We start from the raw sequence: 27748 nt of genomic DNA on the forward strand, positions 1-27748 counted from the left end.
ACCGCCAGCTCGCCCAGCTAGCTCAGCTAATAGTTCAGCTAGTGTGAGCTGATCAGTGAGTGTGCAGCTAGTGTGAGCTGGTCAGTGAGTGTGCAGCTAGTGTTTAGCTGGTTTAGCTGAGTGTTCAGCTGGTTTAGCTAGTAGATTATATACTCCAGCTCGTCCAGCTTCTTCACCACATCACATTCTATCCGTATAAGTCCCTTGGTGCATTTTATGACCCGAACTATACGATTAATGATCATTTCTGATCATTCCTTCATCATACCTTGTTCACAATCATTTCTTATGATCTGAATCAAGGCATCCACGTTTTCCTTGCAAGGCCTACCCTTATATCAAGTTTCAGACCATTTAACCCTTTCGTTCAACCTTGGAAAGCTTAACCTTAAGCCTAGGCATGGGCATAATATTCGTAACCCGAAATCCAAACCGAACCCGAACCGAAAAACCCGATCCGTATCCGGTCCGAAGTGTAAAAAATATCCGAATGGGTCTTGTAAGGTGGTACAAAACATATCCGAACCCGAAGTGTTATTAACCAAACTCAAACGGGTAACCCGAAAAACCGAAAAAATCCGAAAAATCCGAAAAAATATCCGAAGAAACCGATCCGAATGTCCAAAATAATATACAATATAATTATATGAAATATATACTTCAAATATTCAATTTCATATTTATTTTGATATGTTATCTAACAATAAGTATTTAAAATTTAAATAACTACCTTAAATACTTAATTATATATAAATAAATATATATTTCTTATGTTTTACTTTTAAATTTTAGATTTTATTTCGGGTATATCTGTACTGATCTGATATAACCCGAATCCGAATGATATATGATTACTTTATGGGTTCTATGATGTGATACAAAACCGACCCGAACCCGATGTGTTATATCCGAACCCGACCCGTACTTGCAAATTTACTAGAATGGGACCTAGGAGGTGTTATAAAAAAGAACTGAAATCCGAAAAACCCGACCCGAACGCCAACGGGTACCCGAACACCCAGGCCTACTTAAGCCTATCGACCAGCTTGCTTGTTCTCTTGTCGAAAGTCTATCCCAACAGTCCTTTCCAGGTTCCGGGATGCTACGGGTACTCTCTTAGGTCTCTCATCATTAATTTTGTTACTATTTAATTGGTTTTAAAAACATTAAATGACAAAAACAAAAATGAACTAATGATAGAGTGACAACAATTAAAAAAGTATCTCCAACTTTGCCGATTGTCTCTTCTTCACGAATCGTCTCTCTCTTTTCCTTATCTTTTCTAATATTTTCATTATTATTATTGTCAGAAACTGTCTAACAGCTCCTCACTGCGGATGCTCTTACCAAAAGGGGAATCTTTTCCCGACCCAATGAGCAACCAAAAGAAATAGCTATTTGATGTAGCTTTTTTGGGGAGTAGAAGCCCATGAAAAAATAGACCTCTTACAGTTCAGTCTTTGGGATACTCAACATTTTCCATTGAATAGGTCCCCGTCTGTTTTCCAACGAAATAAACAACCATGGTTGAAGGTAATGAGAAGCATAAATTTATCCTTTTTCCAAGTAGGGAACAAAAGTTACGTGAAAAAGTAACGTGGCACACGAAATGTCCACATTTAACCCAGTAGTGGGGTATCAAATGACTAAACGGGAAGTCACATTCGTTGAGACATTGTTCTACTTTCGCTCCTTCTCTCACTTTAACACCAAGTCATCCTGATTCCTGATCAAGAATTCAACAACTGTACCCAGTCACTAGTTGTCAGAACCAGCCATGTAATTATCAGATCCACGTATTTTTTTGTATTAACTTCCTTGGACATTGAAGTTTAAGTATGAATGAAAATTGGTGTTGTAAAAAAAGGCCATACATCTTTTACGCGATGGGAGAGAGGGGGGGGGGATTTTGAAGCATGCACAAACAATGTGACATCGGACATTAGTTTACTTCTACAACTGGAAAATTTTTAAAGAGTTCAAGCACGGAACAATTCCTTGCTTGGGGGAGCCACCAGGAGCGGCTAAAAACATTATTAATGCGGGTTTCCTATGGTGGGATATTTAGCGTAATTTAAGAGATGTCTCTTGGTTTTTATCTCTTATTTAAGAGATGTTTTTTAGTTTTTCTTAATTAAAAACTAAAAAACATATTTTATATTAAGTTAAAAACTCCCCCCTAATGTTCTAGTAACACTAAAACTCCCCCCTAATGTTCTAGTAACACTACGGGTGATGAAACAGTCGGTCTTTTTAATTGCTTGTTTCTTTACCATCTCTCACACAACTCTAGAAATTTGATTATTGGGCCTTCTACGTTAGGTCCATTGCAAAGCCTCGATTAAATTAGGCCCGATGAGTAGGGACAAGAGTGTCTGATGATGTCCTGCATTGTGTAAATTAAATAAGCCTCGTCGGGTAATTTTAAATTATATGAGTTGGACAACGAGTTTAGAAGAGACAACATCCTTGTTCTAACAAGTTGCATTGAATCCATTATTAATAAATATAGCAGTGTCTCCGAGAATCGAGAAGACACGCATCGAGTTTAAACGTGTGGTCGGAAAGATATCAACTACAGATGGAATATAAGTTGTGAAGCTTTGCTTAGAGAGTTAAATAAGGATCTTGCTGGCCACGAGCTTCTACCTTTTCTTCTTCTCCGCTACCTACCTGCCGCACCCTTTGGGTCAACACTTCAAGCCTCACTTCACGTGTAACTCTCTCCACTACGCGTGTGTGTATCAACCATGTCTCTATATAAAGTATCTTTTAATTTATCTTTATATAACATATCTCTTTATTTATATTGATTATGTTTCATAATGTAGATCTAGTTACATGTATAAAACAATGGTTGTTGATATGTGAGATTACAACTGAATCGGTGGAAAATCGTGTCCGGTCAACTGTAGCCAGAAGGAATATATTAAATCACGTTCAAAATGAATTATATTCCATTTTATACGGATACACTCATAAATTGTTTAGTATATATATATATATATGCCTTACCGGCCTTCTTACAACCTTCCTTCTAAGTATAGCGAGCTCAAGTGATCTTAAATACAGCTCATCCATATCTATTCACGTGCCATGCAAAAATGATGCATCTATATATAAAGAACACTCATGACATTGTAATTATTATACCATCGACCCATATAAGTTAAGCTCACGTATAGAACAACTCTGTCATCAGTTCCTAGATTCACCATGGAGGCTAACAACAAACTGATCCTCGTGTTACTCATCTATGTGCTTCCTCACATCATCTTTTCTTCGGCAACCTCCGCGTCAGCAAAAGAGTACGACACGAAGGCATACGTGGACTCGTGGTGCCGGACAACCTTATACCCGAACCTGTGCGTCCGGTCGTTGTCTCGTTATGTGCGTTCACGGGCTATGCAAAATCCTAGAGACCTGGCGCGATTCGCCCTCAAAGCAAGCCTATACCGAGCCAAGTACACAAAGGCGTTCTTGCTAAAAGAAGTGACGAAACTGGAGAGGGTGAGGCCCCAATACTACGCGTTGGTTCACGACTGTTTGACTCAGATGAGAGACAGCGTGAACCAGCTGAGCCTAGCAATAGCGGAGCTGGACAGGGTGAACAGGAGAGGAGGAAAGAGCCAAGTAAATCTGGAGTGGCACATAAACAACCTGCAGACGTGGACAAGCACAGCTCTGACAGACGCGGAGACATGCGTGAGTCAGTTCCCGGGGCGGAGGATGAGCAAGTTGAAGGCTACGATTAAAGGAAAAGTGAAGAACGTGGAGGAAACAACAAGCAATGCCCTCGCCTTCATCGAGCACTACGCTGCTGCTAGGTACAGAGCCAGACGCCCCTGAACGTTACGCTGTCTCTACCAACTTGTCTTCTGATCACATTTATATGATGCGATAATGTGCTGTTTGCTACTTCTTGATCTCCTCGTAATTAATTATACGGATGTTCTCTGTTTGATTACCGAAAAAAAATATATATATTTGAAATATGTAACCCAGTTGTGTAAATTCAAAACGTTCATATTATAGCATTAAGTGCATAGCATAAAAGTTTGTAATCCCCAAAATACTAGGAAAAATTAGAACATGATTATAGAACAACAATAGCAAAGTCCGTCTAGCTCAGTTGGTAGAGCGCAAGGCTCTTAACCTCGTGGTCGTGGGTTCGAACCCCATGGTGGGCGAATATTTTATGATTTTTTTATTCTTAAAAATAGCTTTAAATGGGCTTTTTGGTTTAATAATGGGGTTTCTAGGCTATCAATCTAAAGACCCATTTGTACAAATATTGTTATCCAAAACCCGGCCCGGTTACTATCGTTGCTCTCTACAAACAGATACACCGGCACCGCCCTCATTTTCTTCTCTCTACTCAGCTATCATCGTTGATCCGCGAATTGATAGTAAAATTGGAAAGATGGATTCGATCCTTACCGTGGGCATCGCATCTGTTGTTTTGGGTGCGTTGATAGCGGTGATCTTCTTCGGTAGCTATTTGAGGAAGCGGACATCGGAGGTGGATTCCATGGCGAAAGCGGAGCCTCAGAATCCGATCCGGATTCCGAAATCGAATCCCAAGAAGAATCATCCCAAATCTCACGCGACCGACAAGGTAAACACACCCCCTTGTATTAGTTTAGTTGATCAAGTGAGTGAGTTTAGGGATTTGGATGAGGTTGAGAGAATTTGAGCATTTTATTAAAATAATTAGCAGAATCAGAACAAGCGTCATCATCCTCTAGACTTGAACACGTTGAAAGGACACGGTGATTCTGTTGATGCGCTCTGTTTCTCAGCTGATGGAAAGAGCTTGGCCACAGGTTTGCTCCTTTCCATATCTTTTTTTTTTTTTTTTGAAATTACTTTACACCACTAGGTGGGGTTAAGGTAGGGTCTTCCCCAAAACATGATATATATATATAGCTTTTAACCAATTTTTTTGGAGATAGCTTGCGGTGATGGAGTGATCAGGGTTTTCAAGCTAGATGATGCCTCAAGCAAAAGCTTCAAGTATATATCTATCTTCTCAATACACCCTGTTTGTTAGCTAGCTGTGGAACCTTTCTTTTTAAGCTCATTCTCTCTTTGCAGATTTTTAAGGATAAATCTTCCAGCTGGAGGACATCCAAGCGCTGTGTCATTTGCTGATGATGCCTCCTCTATTGTCGTGGCTTGTCATACTATGTCTGGTTCATCTCTCTACATGTACGGTGAAGAAACGCAAAAGGAACACCAGTCCAAGCTTCCTCTTCCTTCCATCAAATGGGAGCGCCATCATATCCATGACAAGAGATCTGTCCTTACCCTCTCTGGAGCCACTGCAACCTATGGTACTGCTGATGGAAGTTCTGTCATTGCCTCTTGTTCCGAAGGTCTGTATCTCTTTTGCGCCTACAACTTGATTTCTTCTCGTTTGTCTTCGCCTGGAATGAGAATGACAGAGATGTCTTCCCCCAGGGACTGATATAATACTTTGGCATGGGAAAACTGGGAGGAATTTGGGACATGTTGATACAAACCAGTTGAAGAACCACATGGCTGCTGTCTCACCCAATGGACGTTTTTTAGCTGCTGCTGCCTTTACTGCTGATGTCAAGGTCCGTGGGTTTTCCTTTTTGTTTTATTACTTAACTGACTGACGTGTGCTTTCTCTAGGTCTGGGAAATTGTTTATCTGAAAGATGGTTCCGTCAAGGAGGTTTCAAGAGTTATGCAACTCAAAGGCCACAAGGTATATCCACTTCACTCACGACCTATACCATCATCTCTTCTACCTACGCCCCCTCTCACATTTCTCTTGCAATGTTTTGCTTGTGTCATCCAGAGTGCAGTGACTTGGTTATGCTTTTCTCCTAACTCTGACAAAATCATTACCGCTTCCAAAGATGGTTCAATCAGACTCTGGAACATCAATGGTGAGTAGAATCTTTATATATTCGCATGTGAGCAGATTCCTCGTAGCAATTAGAACCGTGTCTTGCTTTGGCGTTAGAATGCATTATTCTTATTTATCACACAAAATAATTAACTGAAAGGCATTGGTGTGTAATTTGATTGAAGTCCGGTATCATATGGATGAGGATCCAAAGACTTTGAAGGTGTTTCCGATTCCACTTTGCGATGCGGGGGGAAACCCGTTGCACTATGATCGCCTCAGTTTGTGCCCTGAGGGAAAAATATTGGCAGCAAGCCATGGTTCCACATTGCAGTGGTTATGTGCTGAAACTGGAGCTGTTCTGGACACAGCTGAGAAAGCCCACGAAGGTTGAAAACAGGCTGTCAAATTTCTGTTTTTAACTATATTTTTAAAAAACCTTTCCATAGACGGCTGAACAATAAACGCTCTTTTTTGCAGGGGATATCACATGCATTTCGTGGGCACCCAAGGCAATGACAGTTGGTATGTATCCTGTGTAAATGTTAGTGATAATGTGACATATTTCTGAACAGTGTGTTGTTTGGTTGTTTCAGGGGAGAGAGAGGCGCAGGTTTTAGCGACAGCAGGGGTTGACAAAAAAGTGAAGCTGTGGGAAGCTCCAAAGTTGCAGTCTGTGTAGACTTGCTGCTGCTGCAATACAAAGAAAGTCTTTCATCATATGAGGAGGAAGTTTTTATTTGTTTTTCTTTTGAGTCCTCCTTCCTTTAGTGAAATGAGTATCATCCTAGTGCGCAAACAAAGAATGAACTAATGACAGGAAAGGTTGAAGTTTCTTCTTTTGTCTTTCAACTTTTTTTGACATTTTTGTCGCTGGACTTTACCCTTTTCTCGGGGAAAAAAAGAACTGATCCTATTTCTCCAAATTACACAAGAGAGACGGACACAAGGAAAGAAATCTGAAAGGGAACACAAGTAAAATACAGTAGTAGTAACTGAACACTGATGAGTTGCTTCCCTATTTTTGTTTTGATGAGGTTCTAAAATTCGTTGATATCTGTTTATCTTCTTTTGAATCCTTGTTTACTGTTAAGAGAAGGTATATATGATAATGAAATAGCCATTGAATCTTATATAGTAGTGCTGTGAGAAGGAGGATATAATCTCAGTTTATGGTTCTCGTGGAGTATAAATGGATGCTTAGAAACATATACGGAGAAAACAAAGGACCAACAAAAGGAGGAGCAAGTGGAAACAATCACAAGAATCTCGAGTCAGAAAAAAAAGAAAGAAGAAGAGTGGCTTACACAGCTACAACAAACACAGAGAGGAGGATCGATCAATCAAAATCAGCTTGCAGCTTTCTTTCCGCCATTGTAGTAACCCAAATACCATCTGGCAAACTTCTTAAGACCAGTCTGAAGGTCGGTGGTGGGCTTGTAACCGAGCTCTCTTTGCGCGGAACTGATGTTAGCATGAGTGAAGGGCACATCCCCATTCCTAGGCATCTTCACAATGTTCCTCTTTGCCTTGACTTTCAACAATCTCTCGAGAATACTCACCAGATCGGTCACTGGGACCGGGGAGGTGTTTCCAAGATTGAAAACCCTTAACTGAGCGGCACCACGCTTCTTGCCACCACTCCCAGTGCTCTTGTCGGCGGTGTCCAAAGCCCCCAAACAGCCCTTGACAATGTCATCGATGTAGGTGAAGTCCCTAGCGACAGAGCCGTGGTTGGCGCCTTGAAAGACAGAAATGGCTTTGCCCTTGAGAATGTCTCTGGTGAAGAAGAAGTAGGCCATGTCAGGTCTTCCCCAGGGACCGTAGACCGTGAAGAAGCGCAAACCGGTGAGAGAGAGGCCATAGATGTGGTTGTAAGTGTGAGCAATCTCTTCGCCGGCTTTCTTAGTAGCAGCGTAGAGGCTGGCAGGTTGGTCGGTCCTGTCTTTCTCGGAGAAAGGGACTTTGGTGTTCAATCCGTAGACGGAGCTAGAGGAGGCCCAGACGATGGCGGGCTGGGGGTTAGCAGATTTACAGACCTCAAGGAGATTGACGAAGCCAGCGATGTTGCTGTGAACGTAGGAGCTGGGGTTTTCCATGGCGTACCTGACGCCGGCTTGAGCGGCCAAATGCATAACGTGGGTGAAAGGGACGACCTCGAAGAGCTTCTTGAGGAGCGCCGCGTCGTTGATGTCTCCTTCCACCACGAACACTCCGCTCCGCTCCAGAAGGGCTTGCCTCGCTCTCTTGAGCGACGGATCGTAGTAATCGTTGAAGTTGTCCAGCCCCAGAACGCCGTCTCCGCGTCTTTTCAACGCCGCGGATACATGGGTGCCCACGAATCCGGCGGCTCCGGTCACGAGAACAGAGACACCGCGGCGGGTGCGGACATGGGCCGAGGATCTGACACGCTTCTCCCAAGCGGGGCCTCCCCAGGAGTAGGTGCGAAGGGATCGCCGAGATGGATCGGGAAGGGAGGAGGGAGATCGGTAGAAGAAGATGAAGATGAAGCCGACGAAGACCAGAGACCAGAAGGCCAGCTTTGCCACCGATGATTGCCACCGCGTGCGGTGAAGGAAGTATGGAGATTTATCCATCTTGAACTTGCCCGGCGTCGACGGAGTTTCATCCAGATGCTTCATCTTCGATTTTTCTAGATTTGAAATTGAAATTGAAATTGAAAGATATCTACAAAGCAGGCGATAATGTCGTCCCGAGAATCTTGAGCTTTCTTTCTTTTGGAGGCGATCTATTGTTGCTCCTTTTTTTTTTTTTTTTTTTTTTTTTGGGGTTTGTTTTGTTTGGTGAGAGTTTTACAGGCCCTCCGACTTGATAGGCAATATCATAGATTTTCTTTTCCTATTTTTGTGTTTTCTTTTCCCTTTCGGTTCTTTTCCCAAAACTACAATGTCATATACATACATACATACGCACATGAGGAGGAGATGATGGCCGAGTTTACAAGGGGGAGCAAAAACAACTCTGTTAAATTATCATTTCACATGATTTAACTTTGTTATTAGAATGAAGAATTTTTTACAATCTAGACACACTTTCTCACATTCCAATTACACTTAACTTTATTATTCTAATGAAGAATTTTTTACAATCTAGACACACTTTCTCACATTCCAATTACACTTAACTTTATTATTCTAATGAAGAATTTTTTACCATCTAAAGACACTTTCTCACATTCCAATTACACTACAAGACACTTATCACTTGTAGAAGCACCGTAGCCTAGTGGTTAAGGTTTAAATGCTTCTACATCCAGGTTTGGGGTTCAAATCCCAGACTATGCAATTTCTTGCAGATTGCGCATTATAGGAGGTCCAGGTTTCAATTCCCGGAGAAAGCGATTTATTAAACAATTATAGAGACTATGGAAGAAAGGCTTACAAGAGATCTTCAACATGGTGCAAGTAAAATCCGGCCAGGCGTAGGTCTTCGTAGGACGGCTCAGGTGATGCAGTTAGGCGTAGATCCTCATAAGGCAGATAGTATTGTCGGTGTCGAATCTTCTATGTAATCGTTCTCATAATTGTAATATCATAATTAATCAACGTTAAAAAAAGACACTTATCACTTGAGACACACTTTCTTTTGTCAAAAAGACTCTTATGATCTTAAACTAAAGAGAATCTCTGTGCTCTTCTTATTTCTTTTTTTCTTTCTACTTTATGTTTTCATTTACTTTTATCTCAAATTTTAAAATATATTAAACAAAAATAACAGTCATTATAAACTATATATAAGATTCTCTATCTTTTAAGATTCATTTTCACATATATATTATGAAAATATTAATGTGTAAACAAAACTAAATGTGGACGTGGACACCAAATCGTGGATAACAGAATTATAAATTAGTTGTGGACATGTATATTTTAACAGAAGTATAAATTAATTGTAAACTAGTTGTGGACATGGATAATATTCCTTCGATTCTATTCATCATCTCGGGATCTAAATTCAACTGTAATCAAATTTGCATCCATCCACATCATAACGAAGTGAAGATCCCTTAGTTCGAAAATCTCTGACATGCAAGATCTATTACTCTCCGACAGAAGGTAAACGCTTCTTCGATTTTTCTCTCCGCTCATACTCACAATATCATCTCTTTCTCATCTTGATTGAAGTTTAATTACAGATAATTTATCAATTGGGCTGAAAAAGCCAAATGCTCGTGTTGGAGACGACGAACCCACTGCTTCACTCTCGTTGGTGGTGGTACTAAATCTAAGGAGAAGGCCGTTCAAATAGTTGGTTAGTGGGATTTTTAGTAAAACTAAAACATCAATATTATCTTTTGTAATGAATCTCAGAAGGTCCATACGGAAGAGAAGAATAAAAAAAATAGAGGAGTTTCTATGCAAATCAATGGTATCCCTTAGAAGTTCTTTGCAGTGACAACCAATTGTATCAAAAACATATGTATTGGCTTTGTATCAGTCCACAACTTGTCGTATCAAAACAAAGAAGTTAGATATGGACAAAAAAAAAATTCTTTTGGTGAGGGTTTTGATAACAGAGTCCGTGTCCATATTTTGTGGTATAATTTTAGTAACATGAATCCATGTTCACGTATTGTTGTATAGTTTTATGGAATCAAACAAAGAGTTTGTCCATGTTATCTACTATAAACACATTAACATCGCATGTCCACATATTACTCATCATTCATCCACATATCACTCGTCTACAAATCATCCAACCACGCATCACCCATCCACATATTACTTGAGTGTCCACAAGTGTCGTTTCCATTAAGGAAAAAATTATCCATAATTTGTGTCACATGTAAAAAGTGTCTTTAGATGTAATAAAAAATCAAAAAATGTCCATTTGTGTAATCAACTCTCTAATCAATTAGTTCGGAGGTGGACGTTTGGATAACTATTTGATTAGTATATTTGAGTTTTAACTTTTTAGGGTTACATATTTAATCTTTATTTAGATATTTTTAAATTTTAGTTTGGATCTCTGTTTCACAAAAAAAATAATAATAATATAATACATAACATATAAATTTGAATAATGCATGCAAAAAATACAAAAATTTAACATAAACAATGGTTTTGGATCAAATATTTAGATAAAATAATATTTATGTGTTTTAATGACTGTTAGCTATTTTAGCTAATATATTTTTGACTATTATCATATATATTTGACTAAATCAAGCTTCAGCGAGTGTGGCCGGTTCGATATATTACATACGTACCGCGCAAAAATATAAGTTATGAAACCGAATCCATTTTCTCACATCAATCTCCAATAAATAGTTTCTAATGCCTAGATTAATACTACTGCATATAGCCTTGAATTTCTTCTGAAAATCATCAATCATCCCAACTTTAGAGGTGCACTCAGCCATGATCAAGATTCATTCAACATGCGACATCGCGTAACAACTTTCCTGAACTCATCCAAGCTTAGCTGAAACCCAAAAAAAAAAACGAAAGAAAGATCACAACAAGGTTTAAGCATTAAATGTACCTAATGGATATAAACTGGAGTTGGCGCACCCACCTTTCCATCTTTATCAAAGTCAAAGCAACGAATCATGTCTTGTAATTCCTCGTCTGACCAAGTGAAATCATGGACAGTGGCCATTGTCGCCACATCTCTCAGAGTAATGAAACCTTTTCCCGCTTCTTGCGTTTACAAACAAAAAAAATCGATGATGATCCAATACAGACTCGAAATTTAAGATTAACAGAGAGTGCTAAGTATTACTATCAAACTGAAAGAAGTATAAGATCAATTCATCCGCAGTCATCTGCATCTTGCTCATGATCAAGTCCTACATAAATGTATATAGATATCAGACAAGAGCAGTGCACAGTAAGGAAAGATCAATGAGTAAAATTTGATTATTATTATATATTAGGATAAAAAGAAACCGATTTATTCTTCTTAGAAGATGATGAGCCTTGGTCGGTTCTATGAGAGCCTGCCTGTAGAGAAAGCGCTATTGCCTGCAGCACTCGAAATCGTTCATATCTCTTAACAGTTAGTTTTGAAGTAAGCCAATTGAAATAATATTGTTACAACACACACTGAGTATGTTCAAATAGTACCTTGTTTAAGTCGTCGTCGTCCTCCTCCTCCTCCTCCTCTCCAAGGGGATCTGATCTACACAAATGCTTCTTCCTCCTCCTCCTCTTGGGAGGCGGGGAGGTGGTCTTCTTCTTAAATAGAAAGAAAGAAGAAACCCATTATTGAGTAAAGATAAACATCATCCGATTCCGATCTGATCATATAAATAAGCAAATTATTGTTTACAATTCTTTTAGAGCTTGAATTCCCCAGAAAGTCCTCCTCGTCTTCTTCATCTTCAGCATCTCCGGGTCTATAATCGTCGTCGTCGTCTTCTTCTTTACCGGAATTAGATTTTTTTAATGATGGAGGCAGAATGATGGCCTTGGCGGCTTTAAGTATGCCGAGGGCTTCTAATCTCGCTCTGTTCTCGGCGATCCTTGTCAACCTCTTCTTCTCATACTCCGACATCTTATTACCCTTTCCTTCTTCTTCGATTGGGTATCTAATTTCCTCCTCCGACTCCGATTCGTCGCCGCCGAACCTCGAGCTCTCTCCTTCACCCATTTGAATCTCCCCACTATTGCCCTAATTTGCTCTCTCTTTATTTTGCCGCCTCAATTCTCACTCTATGTTGGGCTTTTACATAAAGCCCATTGTTTGGGACATTTAATAAAAGCCCATTGATGTCTTTTTCTTAATGCCACCATCTTAAAATTATAGCTAATTAATTAATATCCACGGCTTCTATCATTAGTAGTATTCTTTATCTGCTCCTTTCTCAACTGTTGTTAAAAAAAAGTGTCTACATGTTTTTACCTCAAACCACTACCACGCAATATATATACTATAATATGATCTATACAAAAGAAAAGAAAAAGTTTCGACCTTTCATACATATGAAGGAGAAGAAAGCGCAATGCGAATGGTGTGAAACGTGTGATTGGTAAATTATGGCCCTACGCCAACTTTCTCCTTTCTCTTTCTTTTTTCTTATTTTTGTTTTTCTTATTTTGTCCTCGATTTTATTTGATTAGAACTACTCACTAATATTGTAAATGTGGGGATGGAAACACCGCGTTGTTTCTAAGCTGACTTGACTTGTTAATGGATAAAGCAATATAATTAATATAAAAAAGACAAAAAGAGAAACACGAAAGATCAAAGATAAGAATCAAACCATGTAATTCAAATATAGTTAGCTTAATATGGAATTATATATATAAGCTGAAGTGAAGCAAAAGTATATACGTATAACCTACTAGCTATTTATTTTGATGTATAAAAAACACACTTACAAACAGAAGTATATACGTATGATCTTCCTATGTTTTATGATCTAACATTTGATATATGATTGATGATTCCATTAGAACGACCATAGGTTGAATCTTGAATTCGAGTAGACTTTGTTTACTCAAATAACTAGACTGGCCTATAAAGAAAAGTGTTCAATTGTAAAGTGAGGGGTTGAGAAGAAGATATGGTGGGCAAGCTTGGCATCTACAAAAGGTAAGATAGAGACTAAAAGATGGTGAAAAATGAATCAAAAGCTTGTCTCGTTAAATTAATTTTTATAATAAATAAACACACAAGTAAGAAACGAATTTAAAATTATATAAATTTAGCTTTTGTCATGCACACAAAATCACACCCATCAATTCCAGCGACCTCTCGCTCCCACCATATAAAGTTATAGTATAACCACAATGGAGAACTTTCGTGTTAGTGACCAGACACTTCCAAATTATATATATCCTAAAAACATATTGTTAGTATTATTACTTTATAAATTTTTAAATTGTATCGTTTAAATTAAAAGATTTGTTTAATAGCTTTGATTAATATGATAAACTAATCAATTTCCACATAAAACTAAAATATGACAACTGAAATATATAAAAGGAAGATATCATATGTTTTTTTCTTAAACAATCCAACAAAAAATTTCCACATAAAATCAATATACGCATATATTTTTCCATTTCAAAATGTTTATACAGTATTGTTCGTTGTTTCGAAAGATAAATTTTGTTTTATGTAAAAATTATCAAAAATTATGTGACTAGTTGTTTTATATGTTTTAGTCAGTTCGAATATTTTGAAATACTTTTATTGCTATATATTTGAAATTTTGTGGATTTAAAAATTAAAATTTGTCAAGAGTTTAAAACAACAAAAAAAGTCGGCTATTTTTTATCCTGGCATACTAAAACAATGGTGGCATATGCAAACATGTGGTTTCTTATTATGTATATCATTCGCCAACGTTTATAAGAAGTTGTTGCGATTATATACACATACAGTCATCTCGTAACGTTGCAATATTAACCATATTTTCATAAGCTGAACAGTCCGGGTTCCAAACAACCATGTTATCACACAGATATGCGATCATGTTAATTTTAAGCATTATGTGAATATCCGAAAATAAATTTTCTTTATGGTTTGTATATTAGTTTTAGTCCGTTCATAAACCCGAGATATTTTCAAGTTAATAAAAAACGTTGCAATATTTGTAATAAACATGATTTTGGACTAGAAATAATTGACAACTTGAAGTAAAATATCTCAACTTGCGATTAAAAATATATCTTGTTAAAAGAACTTGAAATAAAATATGAACAAAACAGTGGGAATATGGACACATACAAATGTTCGTATAAAGTCTGATCATAACCAAATCAAAATCTTCCTAACTCCTAGGAGTGTCTTCTTCAGGACAAAAGTACTTGATGTGTCTAAAAGATAAAGGAAAACATATAAATCAATTAATTGTTAGGACAATAACTAAAAAAAACTGCGTATTTTATCATCATTTTACTTTTTGTAAGCAATGAACCTCCAATTGTTATCTGTAGTATTTCTTAATAACATATCGCACATATTGTTCTCAAAAGTTAAAAGATCAAAACACAGCAAGAAAGGAAGATAAAGGTTGATGGCTTTTTAATTATTAGAGCCCTTCCATTTCCAAGAAGATGCTTCGATATGTGATGTGCCATCTAACAAGTATACATAAAATAGTTTTAGAAATATATGTGAAGTGTATTTAAATATTTAAGAGAACACACGAATTTTTGTTTATTAAATTTGAAATTTCATCCATATTAGTTTTGAGTCGAAGATACATAGTCATAAACAATAGTATGATACTAAAACCTATTGATTTGCCAATTTCGCGAGGAAAGACATAACAACAATTAATCATAAAACTATACTACAACGTACTCTTTATCTAATGAAGGATGCGGTGATTTTGTAGTCAAATAAGGGGATTCGTTACTTTGTGTCTCAATTTATACCTTTTTTAATATAATAGAAAAGAAAAAGATTATTGGTTGATAGTCTGGGTGTGTTCCTTTATATTTTGGCTTTAAAATGTTTCTGATACAAAATGTTATTCTGTAATTCAGATTTATTAAAGAACGAGTCTAACGATTATAAATTGAAGATTTGAATTTACTACGCCTTCAAAAACAGTAAACTATTAATCTTTTATAACTTAAAAGGTCGTTTTCTCAAGACATTAGTGGAACCCCACATGGAGGTTGTAAATTTCCTAGCGTCATATATCATGTAACAATGGTTTCCTAGTAAGAAACTTGAATATGTGATGATTACATACGGAATGAATGATACAATGTCATAAAGTCGGTAATTACTTTCCCCTAATTAAAAGATTTGCGTGAGTTCGTCTAGACCAGTCAAAATTTAACGTACGACCAAGTTTTATCAACTGTAGCATTTGATCTTTGAAAATGTGATGATGACCACCTAGACTAGTCTTTTAGGTCCCAAACTTAGTGGAGCAGAGCGCGCGTGAACATGGCCACGATGTGTTTCTCCACGATGGCAAGTTATGAATCTACTTCTTTCTACACAATGGGTTAACCGTTGATCACATTGATCATCTCTCACAGGGAGACGACACATGTGTTACTGCCGTACACGTGTAGATTGAGTGATCACGACACTTTCTTCTGCTTCAGGACACAGGCTTATCTGTCAACTATTCAATTAACTGTCTCCAACTAACGTTTATTGCACAAGAGACAATAACTTATAGGCTTCTTGTCAGTTCCCAATACTATTTATAATGTCCGGCTTTTACATATAATCATCTAGTATTACAAGTTTTTATGGAACAGTAGAACGGGGTTTATTGTTTTAAAGTGGCAAACGGAAGAGTTATGAAAATGTAAATCCAAATAATGTTGACAAGCAATGGCCGCATTGTGTAATGCCTCTGTATGGACCATTTAAAAGGGAAAGGAAAAAGAAGCTATAAACGGCGCACACAAAAATGTATCGTGGACCAAAGATAATTAAATATTAGAAGGACCCATGTGACATCATTCATAGAGACAAATCTTTAATAAACAAAAGAGACCCTTGCAAAGACACAAACCACAACAAACTCTAAGCAATAAATAGCTTTCTGCCTCGCATCAAAATCCTCACCCATTTATTTTTAATTACACTCCAAACACAAACCAAAGCAAGCATTCGATCATGGTACTAAATACTACTCCACGTTAATACTGGATTTGCTATATAACCAATCAGAAATTTAATTAATCACAAAATTTCATATACTTTGTGAATCGCACCAAGACTTGAGGAGTAAAAGTAATATCGGGAAGTGCTAAAGATTTATGAAAATATGTGTCATGATTAGATGATAAATTAAAATTAAGAATACATAATAAAAACTGAAACAAAGTAGGGGAGGAGGAGTCAGGAGCGATATCTCCAGGCGGAGACTCCGACGAGTTCTGTCCTTTGCCAGCAGAGAAGAAGAGAGTTGTGTTTCTTCTCGACGTGAAAGCCTCTGACCGGCGTCCGTTGAACCAAACACTCTGCCTGAGACTCCGTGAAGTTGCTGTGAGTCACCGGCGAGAAGCCCATCTGCATGAACATGGCTTGCCACGTCATCATGGGACGGCTACGATCGAGGAGGACCAGCTTCTCAATCTCCGGCTGTATGAGAAACCTCTCGATCTTGTGCATAGCGTCGAGGTTGGCGTTGACGGCGTCGAGGGATTCGAGGAGAGCGGCGTGGGAGTGGAGGGAGTGGAGGAGCTGCTGCGGGAAAGGCAGATCCGTCCTCTCGCACCCTCCTCTGTCGGAGCAGACGATGATGGTGGGGGAGAGATGTTTCACGAAACGGAGGAGAAGCGAAGAAGGCGTGTTTGAGAAGGAGGCGGGGGAGAGATTAACGGCGACGGCTTCTTCTTTGTCAGAGGAGGGCCAGGAGAGAGAGGCGAGGAGGTCCAAGCTGAGGACCTGGATGTCGAGGGAGATGTTGATCTCCGAGGCGAAGTGCTTGAGGTTGTCTTGAGTGAAGGCGAGCTCAAGCCGCTGCTGGTGCTGGTGGTGGTGGTGGTCGGGAGAAGCGAAGACAGTGATTTTGAGGGAAAGGGGAGGAGCGTCGTTGTGGCGGAGGAGGACGAGCTCTTGCATGAGGGAGGCCCAATGGCCACCGTAGCCGATGTCGAAGTCGATGATGTGGAGGCGGTTGAAGCCGTGGAAGGACTCGAGGAGGGCTTGGTTGGAGGTGAAGTTGGCGAACTGGAGAACGGGAGAGATCTCGGAGAAGGATTTGTAGGCGGAGATCTTGAAGATGAGGGAGTAGGGGTTTAGTGGGGAGGAGGCCTTGTTGTTGTGGAGGAGACTGTTGTGGAGAGCCTCTATGTAGTAGAATGCTGCCCTTTCGAATGCCTTTCCCACCGGTGATGAGAGCTGTTGATTGAGCCGCGCCAATATCCCCTGTGCCACACTTGTCTCCCCACCTCTCTCCATCACCTCCGCCACCTTCAACAGCTGCTCCGTTATCATCCCCTCACCCACCGACCCCCCTTGGTTCAGACGCTTCGCCGCCGGGATTTGATGTTGATGATGGCCGTAGAAGAGGGACGGATTCTGGGTGAAATGAGTCTGGCTTTGGTTGATTAGGAGTGGATGCTGCGGTGGCACTTGTGACTGAAACAGAGGTGGAACCGAGTGGTCTAAGCCACCGAAGCCGGTGGTGGTCGTATCGTCGACGACTCCGAAGCTGCCGAGCGATGTGTAGTCGGAGTGGTGAAAGGTGGCGGGAGATTGGGAAGTCTGGAGAATGTTGTTGAGCTCGTGAGAAGGATCTTGGGAGTCTCCCATCATGATGAGCCTCAGGATGCTCTGGTCGTTGTCATGGTCATGCGTGGGAGAGGCAGGAAGCACTTGCTCCCAATCACTCGCTCCACATTGCTCATCGCCGCCGGAGATACCGCCGCCTCCGACGGCAGCGTTTACGCCGTGAGAGGAAGACACCGTGGAGGAGGATGTAGCGAGAGGGCTAAGAACAGAGGTGGGCTCTATGTCGGAGGAGAAATAAGAAGAAATCACCTTCCCTTGAAACTCTTCAAAGGGTAAGGGCATTGCTGACTTTTCTCGACAAATTCACAATCTCTCAAAACTCTTTTCTTCCTCTTCTCTCTTATGTATTTCTTCTTCTTCTTCTTCTTTCCGTTGTGGATGCGTGCAGGAAATTAAAGTGGCCAAGTGCGCTTCATCCTCTCTCTCTCTCTCTCTCTCCTCTTTTGTGTTTCTTATTTTTGCTTTCGCCTGTTATCTGACTTACACTAGTACTATTTAACAATTATCAATAATCTTCTCTCTGACAATGTATGTTATTAATAATCTTTTGCTCTACTTTCTTAATATATACATGGCTTCTATGCTATCCCACTCTCTAACCACGCGCGTGCCTAAGAAACTCCTTTCACTCTTTCAGTTACTATATCAAAAATATATTAAAATTTGAATCTACAAATAAAATATTCTACTTTCTTTATTTTGTAGTAGTGTTTAAAACATTATTTTGATGACTAATTTCTTCTTTTTCAATCAATAATGCACAATGCAAAATTCAAGTAATATAGTTTATTCTTGATCGTCTTAGTTATACAGATAATCATGTGCATTAGTCCTGCCAACATAAGCAATTAAAGGGTAGGGGTAGTTTTGTACTTAAACTCCAAACATTGTCTGAACCATACTGGTTTTCGAAGCGGGGTCTGACGCGGCCAGTGGCATAATTGAACGGCTAAGATACTGTTCTTAGACAGGGCAACGAGTGGCTACGATTGATCAGAACCACCACGCTTCTTTTCTTCATTTTCGCAGTGGTCGCCCACGGAGGATTCTAAAATACTCTCTCCACTCCTCGAAGATCCATATTTTGTTTCAAAAACTTATCAAGTTCAAAAACATTAATTGAATTTCTTAAAATTTTATTGGTTTAAAAATATAGAAAATATAAAATTACAAAAAACTATATATTTATAGCTAAATTTTAATATGTTTTATTAAAAAACATTAAAATTTCAAAACATAGATCTTTTAAGAACGGATTGAATATATTTTTTCGTTTAATAAATTATTATAAACTATTGTATATAAAATTTTATAAAACTTACATATTTTGATGTTGTCATGTTGATTTTTATGTCATTACATTGTGGATATTTTGTTTTCTTTACTATGCTTTTACGATTAAAACTTTGTGGCTTACAAACTATATTTGGGATCTATTTTGGTTCTATATTATCTCAAAGCTGCTGTCGTTTTTTCCTTTTTGTGTGATCTTTGTCCACAATTGGGTGGGTGTTTTAGGGCTTGGACAGGCTTTTGGATGAATTTATCAAATGAACCAATCAAATCATTCAGTCCATTGTGGACGCTAAGCCACACATCGCAATGCTTACTTTTGTTTTCAGCTACGGACAATATTACTCTTGATTCATAAATCTAAAACCAAGTTGTGAATGTATATCTTGGAATTACATTAAAAATATCTGTTTTGTTTTGTTGTTTTAGTGAAATAAATCCTCGTTTATTACAGTCCAAAAAATATCTTAGTTGTTAAAAACTAATTATATATTTACGGGTATGTATAAATATACTTTATATGGTTCATCTTTTTCTCGAAACAAAAGAAATAAAGAAAGAAAAGTGATGGGAGAACTGTGACTGATGTTTCTTCTGTGAGAAGTTAAATGCACGAGAGATTGAGAAAAGAAAAGAAGATAGTCCTTTATTGAACAGACAATGGGTGAATGAAGCAAGTCACCGGTCACCCTATATCTACCAAAATAATTATGAATAATGCAACCAGAAACAACCAAAAAATGAGGTGGGTGGTTTTATCTCCAAGACAAAGTCGGACCAATTTTGTAATGAGTAGTGACAATTGCGTAAATTTCATTGTTGTGAAAACGAAAAGGTATTGTTTTAGCAACAAAAGCATTAACTTTCTTATGCAAAACAATCGTGTCTTGATACGTATGAGATTTTCTCAAAATATTACTGTGTATTAATTAAATGGTAACTTTTAGCCATGCAGTTTTTGTCCAAAAGCGATCAAGCCGACCTAATCGAACCAAAAATTTTGGTTTCCGGTTTGGCTATGCTTTTGAGCCCTCAAAAGCATAGCCAAACCGGAAACCAAAATTTTTGGTTCGATTAGCTTGGTAGAGTTTTGAAAAACGGTTCGTTTCTTTAAAATAAAAAATAGAAAAACTGGAAATAACCAAAAATAACCGAACATAATTAATCAAACTAACTGAAAATAACCGAAATAACCAAATTTATCCAAAAAATATCCATTTTTTTAATTATACCAAATTCTAACCGAAAACCAAAAAGTTAGTTATTTTAGAAAATAAAAATGAAAATCGAAATTAACAGATAAACGAACCGAAATATAATTCGGTTAATTTCACAATTATTATTTTTTAAATTTTGGTTAATCTAAAACCGAAAATTCGTTTCGATTCAGTTTCGGAAAACCGAAATCGCTGGACTAGTAACTTTAGTTCCATATCGGCATACTTGTCAAAATATCATTAAAATGCTTGAAGATAATTATCATTTCAACAATAAATAGATAACTCTTAATTTGGCTATTATATCCGGCATCCATGTTCCCATGTGGTTTGCTAACTACTACGTCTCACACTTTTCTCTATTATATTATATCACTATTTTAATTGTAAATCTCGAAATGATCTTGTGATTATTCTCATTTTCTTATAACCCCTTCTTGTAACTGAATTTTAGGTATACATATCGATCAACATGGAAACATCCCATTAAAATAACACGTACATAATACATTCATTATACACGGGCACATTTCAAGTTTGAATCGGCAATGAATGTGAAGTTAATGATGAGAAGTCTAACTTGTTTCTTTTCATGATATATTTTATCATGTTGATTATTGTTTAGACTATAATGTATACATATATTGCGCATATGATACATGTATAATATATATGGAGGTTGCTTCGTGGGGATGAAGTAAGTGATGAAAACATGTTCGTTTCTCTTTTCTCAAGAGACCCTTCACCACAAGCAACCACCCAATCCCACGCAATCCCACAGTTATGAGAAACACCTTTTGACCAAGATTTTAGTTATGATAAATATTACATTCAAAAGTTACGGAAAGTTTCATCTTATTGATCCTTCTAATGCATTCGGGCTTTGTATGGGAAATAATTATGATTTGCCAACATCATTAGAAGGAAAAACAAACAAAAGTCAGCTAAATATATTAACCATGTCAAATAATTATTTATAGAAAGAATGACGTGTTCTAGTTAATTTGTGCATGTAACTATATAAATGATTGCGTCGTTCATTTTGTATTAGATTTATGGATAATGATTAGACTAGGTAAAAATCCGCGCCTTGCGCGAGATGTGATTATTAGTTTCATTATTTTTAATAAAAAGATATTAAATCTGTTTAATCTGGATATTGATTCGGTTTTAAGTTTTTTTTTTTTTTTTAATCTTCTAAAATAAAACTATTATTTTAAATTAATATTCATTTTAGTTTATTCGGTTAAAATGTTTGATTTTTTGGTTTTTCGGTAAAAATAAAAAAATAATATTATTTGTTTATTTTCATGTTATAAATTTCAGATAGTCGTCATGTCGAACCAATAGTTTCATATTATAGTTTCTAAATAGATAATAGTTTAAGAAAAAGAAAAAAAAATTATTAAGACAAATCATTTCACTACAATTTGGTCGGTAGTGAAAGAAGCATTAAGAAAAATATTTCAACTTTCAAAAAAATTAGGTACTTCCGTTGTGGTGAATACTTAGTTACAAGGTGCTCACATCAAGGTGCACATGTATATATATGTAAAAAGTATATAAAAATAGTTGACAAATATATAAAGATATTGTTAATTAATATTAAATGACATTTTTGTTCAAAATAATACACGAAAGATAAAATTAAAATTAATTTAAAATAAAAAAGGCCTTGACATTAGTCATTTTTTACATATAAAGAAAATAAAATTGTATCCGTATATAGGGGTGGGAACATATCAAATATCTGGGTATTTGGAAGGATTCGTGTCGATTCGATCTTTAGCCACCTAGATATTCGGTGACTCGGATATCCGAAATGTTTTAGAATTTTAAAGAATATCCGATTTGATCCGTAAATAAAATAAAATTTTTAAAATAATTGAAAAATTTAATAATAACATTTTATTACAAAATTAAAACATTATTTAACTTTTTAAATTCTAGTACCTAATATAATAAATTTTTTCATAAAAATATTGTAAAACTGATATAAAGTATAATATATATAACGTATATATATAATTACTTACATATATGTATATATATATATGCATATAACAGATCGAATTAGATACATGTTCCTAAAAATATCAGAATTTGTGATTTGCTTCTTTTATGGATATTGTATTTTAGTATTTGATTTGTTTCGTAGAGTTACGGATATCCAGATTTTTTTGGTTCAAATCAAACCGGATAACGAATCGAATCAAAATTTATGAATATTTTGCTCAACTTTATCTGTAAACAATAAAAATAATATATATATATATATATATAGTTTGGCTTTTGATTCGTTATCATTTTTATTTGAACCGAAAAATCCAGAGTTTTAATGGAACCATGTATGTGAGTTTTATATTAAAAAAAAGAGCAAAGTACATAGTGTGAACACATTTATGAATATAATGTGAACGCGTTAACATACTTATTATCAAATTATTGTGAGGCTGCCACGTGTCTATTATAGTGTGAATGTATTTATCACAATGCTTCTCTTTTAATATATAAGGGACTAGACAAAGCAATGAACAATTATTATTATTAGGAGATCACATGGGACATATAGGAAAAAAATGATAAGAGCTCAGATTTATTCTATCTCATTAGAGCCATAGTAATACTAATAATCATATGATTAAATAAACCAACCAAAATCGGCGGGACGTAATTAACAATGAAATACTTACACTCAGAGGCAGTTTTATGTTTTTATTAACTCAATGAATCACTTTGTTCTACTAAGACATTTTTCTCTAACATCTTCCCTTATTTCTAACTAATTCAGTTACTCTCTAGTTAAATCATAACCAATATTACTTTTTTCTTTCTCATACCTTATTTTTTAATAACTAGATCTAAAAAAACAAAACACAACGATGATGAACACTGCACCCACAATTGATTTCCCGAGCCCTCCGTCACGGTCTGATATGTGCTTCTCTGTGGCTGCTGAAGCTTTAACTGCACCACCAGCCGCCATGCCTCCTGCCTTGTGCTCGTCTCCATCGTGCTCTACAACTCCAATCATCATCCTCATCTCATCTCCGGACCATCTGTTGCTCAACGACGTTTATCATCAGCCACATTTCCATCGATCTCGTCGCGTTCTCCACTTGTCATCCCGCCTGAAACCCCCCAAGTCGAAGCTCTCCTCTTCCACGATTGAAACCATGAATTAGGATTGAGATGTAAACCCGTGAATTAGGACTGAAATCTATCAGATCTGAACAAAATACATAAAAAAAACTAGTGAAGAATGTAAAGAATCGTGAAAATAGGTGAGAGAAGCGGAAATTAGGGTTTCTGGTCGACAGTGACCAAGAAAGAAGATGAGGGTATTTTCGTGAATTTCCATCATTAATAAAAAAATCAAAATAAAAAAAAATTCGTGTGTACATTACTTTCAAACCGTACATGTATACACCTAATTTTGTATTATATATCAAAGTGATTGTGTACACATTTTTGCTTCTTGTAGGTTTTCTATCTAAATAACTAAGCATCTGCGACTTCATGAACTCACGATAATGTTAACACAATATACATGTGATTTTTTTTTTCTTATTCCCATGTACACGCAGGGTCGGGGCATCTTTGAAATCTAACTGAAACCAAAATCATTGAAATGCATCTTTTTAGCAACCGTACTCAAAACTCATTGAAATTATTAAATATCATAATTTTAGCAATGTACAAATGAATCGGTGTACATGTGATTTTTCGTACAATTTGTACACGTGGACAATAAAATATATTTGTACACATTGACGATATTTGACACACTGAGTACCTTTCAAGTATCATTCTCGTAACTAAATTAATATTAATGCCGTGTGTACATTACATTTAAGCTATACATGTGTACACCTAATTAGACCATCGTTGACCAACATTGAAACTCGCTCGTACATGTCGTGTGTACATTACATTTAAGTTATACTCAAATTTCGTGTGTACATGTCGCTCGTACATGTCGTGTGTACATCGAAACTCGCGCGTACACAAATGTCGTGTGTACATTACATTTAAGCTATACATGTGTACACATGTACACGTACGCTTGTTTGCATGCAATTGTGGTGCAGTTTATTTATATCTAGAAGAACATATGAACTGTACATATGTACACTTATAAGTTGATGTACATATGTACACTATAATATATATGCATATGTACAGTATGAGTGTGTCAAATATCGTCAACGTGTACACATATATTCTACCGTCCACGTGTACAGTATTATACGAATTGATACATGTACACCGATTCATTTGTACATTTTTCAAATTAAGATATTTAATAATTTTGTGTACATATTTGTTATATTACATTTTAAATTCATATTTACATATTATAGGGATTGAATTGAACAATTAAAAGTTTTTGGACACTTAAAAGGAATGTATCTAAAAATTTGATAGTTTGGGCCAAATTGGTAATGAGCTAACAAATAAAGGAGCAAATGTGAAAATGTGAGAACACCTCCATTACTGCCCGAGCTTCACCGTCCGACACGGATTCCGACCATCACAACCACCACGACATACTGTCACAGCGCGAGGTGGATGAGTTGCGGAGCACAACATGGAGGAGGAAGCTTAGTCGTGTGATTCATGGCGAAGGAGAAGACGAACCGCAATGGAATTGGGCTGAGGTTCATCACAAACGAGGACCAGGAAAAATGGCGTGTTTGATCTCAAATCTTCAGCCTACAGTCTCCATCATGCAAATCTTAAACTCCTACGTGTTTGTTTTCAAATTTATTCACTGTACTTCTTATCTATGTTAGAGTGAAAAAGAGTATTAAACATGTGGCTGAAAATAAAAAGCAATTTACTGCTTTTGTCAGTTTAAAATTTTCAAATAAAAACTGGCCAGCAAATAAGAAACCAAAAGCTTTATAGTTAAGGTTTAGTTGGGGGCATCAAGGTAAACAACCAGTAAAAACTACCTTGGTAGCTGAAACTACCTTATCTTGTAATAAAAACATGAAAACTGCCCTGCAGTGTTAATAACTCATTAACAATTACCTCAACAATCTGGTCATTCAAGCTGCTGTCTACTTCATTTGGAAAACACAACCAAACTTCAAAGCCCGCTCACTCTGTTGTAAAAGACATCTACCTTCTTCTTAGAGCAAAGCTATACTCTCTCGATATGGAGCAAAGAGCTCTCCCCTCTGCTACTCAAAGAAACCGGCAACATTCAACGATGACAACATATCTCTCTCTGGTTTGAAAAAGTACATGGTTAGACCAAAGCATCAATTTTCTTTTGTGGGGGTTCATGTTCCACATGAGTAATTTTGTATTTTCTATTGAAAGTGATCTCCTTGTAAAACTTTAAATTCAGAAATGGTATCTCCCATTGGGGGTTTAAGAAAAAAAAAAAAACAATTACCTCAACATAAAGTTGGTAAGGACATTTCACCTCCCTTACTACACATATTGTTTATACTATTCCTTGTTTACTTTTATGTTAGTCAAATGATGTTTCATTTTTTAATATGAGAATACATAATGATGATGTTGAGAAGCAGTAGTAGCACCGGTTGGTCAATGGTAATATATATATATATATATATATATATCTATAAGTAACAGACAAGGTTGTGTGACATTAATACCTCAGAAGATTTCTCATTTTTCTTCTTGCGTTCTCGACACCTGAGACAAGAAGATGCGTGCATGCATGTTAGTTGCATTAGATTATCTCTTAACTTAAATCTCTCTCAGTTGTTACAAACAGACAAACTCGTCATCAAATAGTGGGGCAGTTTGAGAACTAGCAATCTCATTCCTTGCCTTCTTCAGAGCCTTCTGGGACAGGTGAAGAGGGCTAGCAGGGATGTAAGCAACCCTCAATCACTCTACCGGCCTACTTGTTGAACTGCATTGCACAACCAATTAATTAGCGAGAACCAGGGCCGGTCCTGGGCAAAGCCTAACGAAACATTGGCCTTAGGCCCCCAAAAATTTTGGAAAAAATTACGTAAAAAAAGCCCCCAAAATTTTTTTTAGGCCCCAAAATTTACCAAAAAAGATTTTTAGCTGAAATTTTTTAAAAACTGCCTACAGCCCCCTAAATCTCAGGGCCGGCCCTGGCGAGAGCATCCTTGGAACTACTAGCCTCAGAGACAATATCAGACTGAACAAGGAACTTGTCTTTGCATTGCATGTCGGGAGAGGTGCCTCTTTTTGGTCTTGCATCGTCACTGAATCTGAAACAAAGAAAATTTCTATTAAAATGAAGCCAAGCAAGTAGAATCAATATTGGTTACTTAAATCTTGAGCAAGAGCATACAAAATGTTGAATAGTTGATCAGTTCCTCATAAAAAGAAGCAAACTAGTAGTGAACCTACAACATTGCAGGAATCACCTGTAATATCAGTAGTCTTGTTGGTCAATTGACATATATATATATATATAAATATTGTATATTAAATCACATTGTAACTATATAATATATAAACATACATATTTTGAATTATTTAACATAATATCTATTTTTGTTAATTTAATGTTGGAATATAATTCTAGTGGTACTTGCGATAGCATTAGATATTACTGTATTAATACTCCATATTTTTATGTATAATAACTGATATACAAAAAAGTATATGAATTATATTTGACATGCATAATAATTGATATATTGGCTTATAACTTACAATAAAATATTAATTATATTTGACATCGCTCGCTCGCACGTCATCATTATCTACTTTAATATTACTGAAATAATCTCAACTTCTGAAGTACTTGCCAAACGTACCTCTGGTATCTCCCAGATGTATATCGGCGTTTCATGCGGAACTTGACAGACTTTTATGGCATTGTCTTGGTTAAGTAAACAGAGGATACAATAAGTGAAGTTTGAAATAGGTTAAGCAAATATAGGTCAAAGATCCTATATACTGCCCAACATTCAAATCAGAGCTTCTTATCTTTGTTTCTTTAGGGACCAATTTGATGTGTGTGTGTTTTTATGATTAATTCTGAGAAACCTGAATTTCCGTGTGGATTTCTTTGGGAAAGAAACTCGAGCAAGAAAATACTTATATTTCCATGTAAGTTATGATCAGCTAACCATTACGGTTTCTTTGGAACAGAATAATCTTTATTCGACCAAATATAAGTTTGTGGATTTTTTTATTTATGTCTC

The 27748-nt window shown here is 36.8% G+C and overlaps 5 protein-coding genes and 1 non-coding gene across 9 annotated transcripts; 3 read left to right on the forward strand and 3 right to left on the reverse strand.

Annotated features, from left to right (window-relative positions):
• The first annotated feature begins 3165 nt into the window (after positions 1–3165).
• LOC106400111 (pectinesterase inhibitor 9) lies at positions 3166–3989 on the forward strand. Its single transcript, XM_013840517.3, has one exon. It carries the CDS (start codon positions 3217–3219, stop codon positions 3847–3849), a length of 633 nt encoding a protein of 210 aa, XP_013695971.2. The 5' UTR covers positions 3166–3216; the 3' UTR covers positions 3850–3989.
• A 128-nt stretch (positions 3990–4117) lies between these two features.
• On the forward strand, positions 4118–4190 carry TRNAK-CUU. Its single transcript has one exon. It is a non-coding gene; the product is annotated as a tRNA-Lys (tRNA).
• Positions 4191–4358: 168 nt separating this feature from the next.
• On the forward strand, positions 4359–6806 carry LOC125593373 (transducin beta-like protein 2). Of its 2 annotated transcripts, none has more exons than XM_048769887.1 (10): positions 4359–4618; positions 4721–4826; positions 4956–5016; positions 5098–5378; positions 5464–5603; positions 5662–5736; positions 5830–5920; positions 6066–6269; positions 6361–6405; positions 6477–6806. In XM_048769887.1, the coding sequence occupies exons 1-10, from the start codon at positions 4424–4426 to the stop codon at positions 6560–6562; spliced, it is 1284 nt and encodes a 427-aa protein (XP_048625844.1). In that variant the 5' UTR covers positions 4359–4423; the 3' UTR covers positions 6563–6806. The 2 variants fall into 2 exon arrangements, with proteins under 2 accessions (XP_048625844.1, XP_048625843.1); XM_048769886.1 differs by having other exon boundaries at positions 4361–4618; positions 4718–4826.
• A 258-nt stretch (positions 6807–7064) lies between these two features.
• On the reverse strand, positions 7065–8690 carry LOC125593372 (UDP-glucuronate 4-epimerase 3-like). The gene has a single exon (XM_048769885.1). The coding sequence runs from the start codon at positions 8520–8522 to the stop codon at positions 7230–7232; it is 1293 nt and encodes a 430-aa protein (XP_048625842.1). The 5' UTR covers positions 8523–8690; the 3' UTR covers positions 7065–7229.
• Positions 8691–11061: 2371 nt separating this feature from the next.
• On the reverse strand, positions 11062–12543 carry LOC125575037 (calmodulin-like protein 12). Of its 3 annotated transcripts, none has more exons than XM_048769890.1 (6): positions 12175–12543; positions 11970–12080; positions 11793–11867; positions 11626–11692; positions 11419–11540; positions 11062–11325 (listed from the first exon to the last, which is right to left on the reverse strand). In XM_048769890.1, exons 1-6 carry the CDS (start codon positions 12493–12495, stop codon positions 11266–11268), a joined length of 756 nt encoding a protein of 251 aa, XP_048625847.1. In that variant the 5' UTR covers positions 12496–12543; the 3' UTR covers positions 11062–11265. The 3 variants fall into 3 exon arrangements, with proteins under 3 accessions (XP_048625847.1, XP_048625846.1, XP_048625845.1); XM_048769889.1 differs by having other exon boundaries at positions 11419–11543; positions 11970–12077; positions 12175–12542; XM_048769888.1 differs by having other exon boundaries at positions 11419–11543; positions 12175–12537.
• Positions 12544–16555: 4012 nt separating this feature from the next.
• Positions 16556–18596, reverse strand: LOC106401154 (scarecrow-like protein 6). The gene has a single exon (XM_013841612.3). It carries the CDS (start codon positions 18346–18348, stop codon positions 16669–16671), a length of 1680 nt encoding a protein of 559 aa, XP_013697066.2. The 5' UTR covers positions 18349–18596; the 3' UTR covers positions 16556–16668.
• Positions 18597–27748: the final 9152 nt, after the last annotated feature.

The sequence above is a fragment of the Brassica napus genome, chromosome C9, assembly GCF_020379485.1.
Source record: "Brassica napus cultivar Da-Ae chromosome C9, Da-Ae, whole genome shotgun sequence".
NCBI lineage: Eukaryota > Viridiplantae > Streptophyta > Magnoliopsida > Brassicales > Brassicaceae > Brassica > Brassica napus.